Source organism: Drosophila persimilis, unplaced genomic scaffold, assembly GCF_003286085.1.
Source record: "Drosophila persimilis strain 14011-0111.01,24,50 unplaced genomic scaffold, DperRS2 tig00000000-arrow-pilon, whole genome shotgun sequence".
NCBI lineage: Eukaryota > Metazoa > Arthropoda > Insecta > Diptera > Drosophilidae > Drosophila > Drosophila persimilis.
In genome coordinates, this window is record NW_020825288.1 from 16301709 (window position 1) to 16307728 (window position 6020).

Consider the following 6020-nt stretch of genomic DNA (forward strand, 5'->3'; position numbering starts at 1 on the left):
TGTGTTGCTTTGTGTGTAGTTGATATCTTACATGAATGAAGAAAGAAGAGATACTTGCGCATACGGTTAGCCATTGATAAGAACTGACGCTGAGCAAACAGAATTTCAAAGGAAATCATTCAACTCTTCCAAACAATATACAGAATATTAATAGATCTAGATGCATGTGTCGCACCTGCATCCCTCCTATGATAACATGGTAAGACTTACTTTCGTTTTAATAATATTTAACATACTTACTCATCGCCCGACGACTTTTTCTTTTACTTATTTTACATGTTTTGCGTTGTAAGTTCGCCTCCCTACCGATGTTCGATCTAGATAGGTTTATGGATTATAATGCTGACAATGGATGCAGCGTGTGATTCATATTATTCACAAACCTCCTAAGTCTGCGTGTGTTTCCATGTGCCTATGCTTTTATGTGTAACTGTGTGTGTGTGTATATATATAGTATAGGTGTAGATGTAGATATATATAATATATAATGTATATGCGCTTATGTTAGATTCTCGTTAAAAAGAAACTTTCATTTGAAAACTTCAGGTGATGCTTGTACTGTCCAGTAGAATTAGAATACAATTACATATATAATTACACATTTGCATGCATAAGTGAGCTCTGAGGGTCGTTGGCACTACGATTCAAACTATACAACAACTATAAAACTGAAGCAAATCAAATAATAAGTCGATCAAATCAAGTGGTAAGCGTAAGGGAGTTAAAAAATGTTTTTTTTGTTTATTCAAAATACAACATCGAAAGACACGCGCACATTAAGGTCAAACGAGAGTGTGCGGGAAATAAAAACACTATGACTACAGGTTAAAATGTAAACTTAAAAGGTAAGGTAATAGTTGTAGAAAATAACAATTAGCCTACCGGATAGCTAACAATATAAAAGAGACGTTCGTTGACGAACCAATGAAAGAATCAAAAGGCTTGGCGTGACAATAATTTCAACAGTTTGCGGTTGCGCACAAATATTACTTTTAAATGATAAACAAAAGCTACGTTACGTGTATGTATGCATATATGTATATGTATCAGTATATATGTACGGTTATCAGTCAATGAAGTCAATGTGGGATGAGTTACTAACACATCTATTACTGCAAGTAGCAACGTCTAACGTCTAACGCTCCGCTTTGTTCTGTTTAGCTTAGTTTACTCGTATGTCTTAGCTCACTTCTAACGGATGCAAGATCATGGCTGTATGTGGGTGCGAGTGAGTGTGATATCTGCTGATGACGATGTTATAAAACTATAAATCTATAAACGAAACATGCTGCCAATTTGCCAGCGATCGCACTTAATTATCCAACTATCAACTAACGACTGCTGAGCAAAAGGCTTTCGATTGATTGGTTGGCAAGTCACAGCCCTGCCCTTGGGGCTGTGACTTAGTACCGCTTCTATAAGCAGTTCGTCGACTCCTTGGCGTCATCGATGTTGACGTGATTCTTGATGAGCAGCTGTGTCGACGGGTACTTGTTAATTTGGGAGAAGCGCTCCATCACGCATGACGAGCTGAGACGGGCCTCAGCATCGTGATCCCAGCACTCCTCCATGGTGTCGCAGAACACACTCAGACCCTAGGGAAAGATCACAGAGTATTATGAATATATTCCAGGACAAAAGCCAAGTCTCGAGCACTCACCGGATGAGCGCGCCATGAGTTGAGCAAACGTGGACGCAGCTTCTTCATCACCACGCTCTCCTGCACCTCGTCCAGGGTGGGACGCTGACCGAGCTCGGCCTCGAACGGCAGCTGAAACTCGCCCACTGGTCCCACAATGTCGCAACGAGATACCATCTCCCACAAGACCAGGCCACAAGCATAGACATCGATGCGCAGAAAGGCGTCTCTGTTGAAGTTTATAGCTCCCTCGAGCACCTCGGGCGCCATGTAACGGCGCGTGCCCACCTGCCCGTGAGTGTCACCGCAGGGCTTGCCGGGCTGGAAGATCATGGCCAGGCCAAAGTCTGCAATGCACGCTGTCAGATCTCCCTTGAGCAGAACGTTCTTGGACTTGAAGTCTCGATGCGCTATGGAGGGCTTCAGGCCATCGGCCTTCGAGGCTGGAATTTCCTCGTGTAAATGGGCCAATCCGTTAGCCATGGACTCAGCAATGCGGACCAACTCCAGCCAGGTAATGGTGTGCGACTTAAGGTAGTCGCAGAGCGATCCGTTGTGCTGATAGGTGGAGATCAGCCAATACTCCGGCTTGTCCATGTGCTTCTCCACGCCCAGGAACTCCAGAATGTTGGGATGACTCATGCGGGGCAGCTTGTAGATTTCGTTCTCCGTGGTCCACGACTCTTTCTCCTGCATGCGAAAGATTTTCACGGCGACATCCTGGGAAAGCAGTTTTCCTTGCCACACATCGCCAAATCGACCGCTCGCCTTCTGCTCTAGCAGCTGTATTGGACGATTGCTGAGCAGCGGTGAGGAGTTGGTGATTTCCGCCTCATGCTGGATAAAATGGAATTTGTTAAAGAATTTGTTACAGCTGATAGGCAATACGGTGGGCGCAGGATGGTTTGAGAACTTACCGTGGGTATCTCATTGAAGTGGGCCTGCTTGCGACGCCGATAGAGGAGCAGGCCCATGCCCAGTATGACCATGAGGACGGTAAACACCGAAGTGCCAACGTATATGTATATTAAATCGCTTCCGTCCTGCGTCTTCTCCTTGGGCACTGCAATGGCGAACGAGCATGGCACGTACATTAAAGAGGGCTTTAAGCGCTTGCCACAGGTGAACAACATCTCAAGTGGCACCCTTGGTTGGGGCAGGGTGCATGTGCCTGCCCCCGTTGGGTGTTGCTCAAAGGCAAAACGAGAACCAAAAAACGAAAGTTCGCCCCCAATTTTGCATCTCTTTTTCCCTCATTTCGTTTGAGATAAAAGAGGGCTAAGCCCAAGAACAAAACAACAAAGAGCAGGGCACAAAAGACGCTCGAACCGAGGCAAAGGCCTGGCCCGCCTTTGCAGCAGCGGCAGCAACACCCCAAAATGAAATGAAAAATACAAAAAAAAAATGAAAAGAGCGCACGAACGTGCACGGGAGGGCAGAAATTGCAACACATGCTGCTCCTGGGGTTGCTGGGGCTGCGGCGCCACTTCGCGTCGAGAGTTCGTTAGCACGAAAAACGCTGCTGCCTCGGATGGCAGATGGTTGGGTGGCTAGGGCAAGGGAGCCAAACGCCCCTCGCAAGTAAAAAACAAGTTGCGGAAAATATGAAAATAAAATGTACAAAAATTGGGGTAAACAGAGCAATGACAAAACTCCAAACAGGAACACCGTGTGGGCCCAAAACTCACCTTGCGTCGTTGCCTCTGTCGTTGTGGGTATCCACTTCTGGTCCGAGTTGCAAAGCGATCCCTTGCAGCAGCAAAAGTGCATGTTGCCCTGCCGGGGCTCCGCGCTGGTCACGCACTCCGTCTGATTGCATTCGTGCATGTCGGTGAAGCAGCCCTTCATTTTGATTTTCTTGGCGCCTGCAGGAACGGTGCGAGAAAAAACCACAATCAGAATGCCTGTATGCTGTCACCCAATCCTCATTTAATGCTCACCCGTTTCCTCGTTGGCGGACCACAGCACATAGCAGCTGGGGAACTTGTCCGTCTCCACCTGACACCGCTCGATCCGGACGGTGCAATCCTGCTCCTTGTTGCACATCTTCTCGTCGTAGTGCTCGCAGTTGATGTTGTGGTGTCCCTCGGGCAGAATGGATCCATGGATGCCATGGGGCATACAGCAGCAGGCTGTTGGGGGGAGCAGAATGAAAGCAAAGATCAAAGTTAATGGAATTATCGGCTAAAATAACTTGAAAGGCGGATAAATAATGTTTAGCTGTACAGTGGACCTCCAGCCCCAGCCCCATCCCCATCCCCAGAGCTCTTTGTAGGCGCCCTCCTATCCTTTGTACACATATCACATTCGCACACCGTGGACCGTGGACCGACGACCCCATTGAGAGCAACCCCATTTTGGTACGAAATTAGCTCCACTGGCCACACACCAACAGCCCAGAGCCTTTGAGTGGGCATAACCCCAATGCAGCTACCGTGCCACAAGCTGTATCCGCACGGATATACGCGTGCACAGTGGGACCACACTCTCTAATTTATACAAATTTGCCATATATTTGAGGTTATAAATTTATATGGGAAAATCGAACTCTCAATCACAAATATTACAAATTGAATCGTTCGTAGTATAAATTCGCACCGGCCAAAACCAGTCTATGCCCCACTGTCCTTTGGGGTAATCGGATCGCTGCCTGCTCCCATGCACATATGTATGTATCCCCATGCGTTTCTGTGTGTGTGTGTGTGTAAGTATGCATGCTTTATAGTAAAGTAGATACATAAGCAGGCACATTATGCACACAGAAAGGGATGGGTTTAAAGTGGCGCTTGTGGGGAAAAAGGAAACAGCAGCAACAGGGAGAGCGCAATGGGAGAGAGAGTTCAGCCCCCGCTCCCGAGCCCCCACACAACAAGTTTCAAATGCAACGCAATCCATTCAAAGAAATTCTCTCTCTCACACACACACACACACATGGCCACAGTGAGCTGAGCAGTTGACGGATTCTGTCGATTGATACTCTGTAATATGAGAAACATTGGATTTCTATACCGCACACAAAGAGTAGTACAGATTATAAATTCAATTAAGTTACAACGGAAATATACCAGTCAACTTTATTCATTTTAACTGCTCCTTAACTTGGAATTTGCATTGGTTAACACAATACTAATCTACCTTCATGTCCAGGGTATGCACTGTGATATCAAAGTAGTGTTTTTCTAAAGGATTATGGAACCACGAGCGAATAGTAACCAGCAGCCCCAAATATGTACTTTGTGTGTGTAACACAGGGAGAACTACAACTACAAAGCAGAGGCGGTGCAAGGGAAATATACGAGAAAATGCAAATAATATTGACTACGGCACTCGCAATTAAGGCGCCAAGTATACACACACACACACATACGTACATAATATGCAAGATGCAAGTGTAGTAGAACAAAATACATACCCAGTAAAAGCTGCGCCGTTAGATAAAGCACCAATTCGTATTTGGACATTGTTAAGCGTTATCGCCCTCGAACTTGTTTACAACACACGGTACGGTAGTGTATACGTAACTGTAGCATGCGCGCTGGCTCGAGTGATCACTGTGGTTAGGTTTACGGTGAGGATGTTAATATTTTTTATTTGGCACAGTTTTTAAGTTGAAGGTTTTGGCGATTTGTTGGTTGGTTGGTTGGCTTGCACTCGAGCACTATACTTCCTCTTTCGATGCAATCTCGGGTCTCGGGACACACGCCACTGTATGCAGACTATGTATGTATGCTGCTGAGTTCGCAGCTAAATCGCTGACCACACGCTACTTCCATGGACATTTTTAACGTTATGCGGCTCTGTTGTCCACTTCTCACAATCACATTTTGGTTAAACACCTTCGAAATGCACCCTTTTGATGCACTTTGCTCAGTTTTAGAGTCTGTGGGCGATTTTTTCAATTTTACACTTTGTTTTTTTTTTTCTGGAAAATACAACCCTGTCGATGTTCGGTTCTATCGGATTCCCACTAAAGCCCCCTGTATTTAAATAGTTGAACTACTTGAGGTAAATGGCGGAAAATATTACTGATTGTAAATTATTCTTGAGGATTCATGCCATCTCTAAAACCACGATATTTTTCAGCTGAACTGCGCTAAAATGATTAAATTTTCATTATTTTCAGTGGAAAATTTAAATACCCCCTTGGCTTGTAATAGGTTAATCGTTCTCCGTCAGGATTGGAAACTATATTCCTCATATTCTTTGTTCCGTTGAATATTACCAGCTAAATAGAACATTTAGCCATGCCCACTCAATTTTGTACGATTGATGAATCAATTCTATACATGATTGGCCTATTCGAAATACTTGCATTTATTGGATTTTTATATAATATATTGAAAATTAAAGACGACAAGACGTTCGCAATGGGGCGGCGTTA

The 6020-nt window shown here is 45.0% G+C and overlaps 1 protein-coding gene across 1 annotated transcript; it reads right to left on the reverse strand.

The window, feature by feature from the left end:
* Positions 1-721: 721 nt before the first annotated feature.
* On the reverse strand, positions 722-5535 carry LOC6588555 (activin receptor type-2B). Its single transcript, XM_002013899.2, has 6 exons — positions 5052-5535; positions 3580-3771; positions 3328-3504; positions 2557-2702; positions 1661-2476; positions 722-1595 (listed from the first exon to the last, which is right to left on the reverse strand). The coding sequence occupies exons 1-6, from the start codon at positions 5098-5100 to the stop codon at positions 1416-1418; spliced, it is 1560 nt and encodes a 519-aa protein (XP_002013935.1). The 5' UTR covers positions 5101-5535; the 3' UTR covers positions 722-1415.
* Positions 5536-6020: the final 485 nt, after the last annotated feature.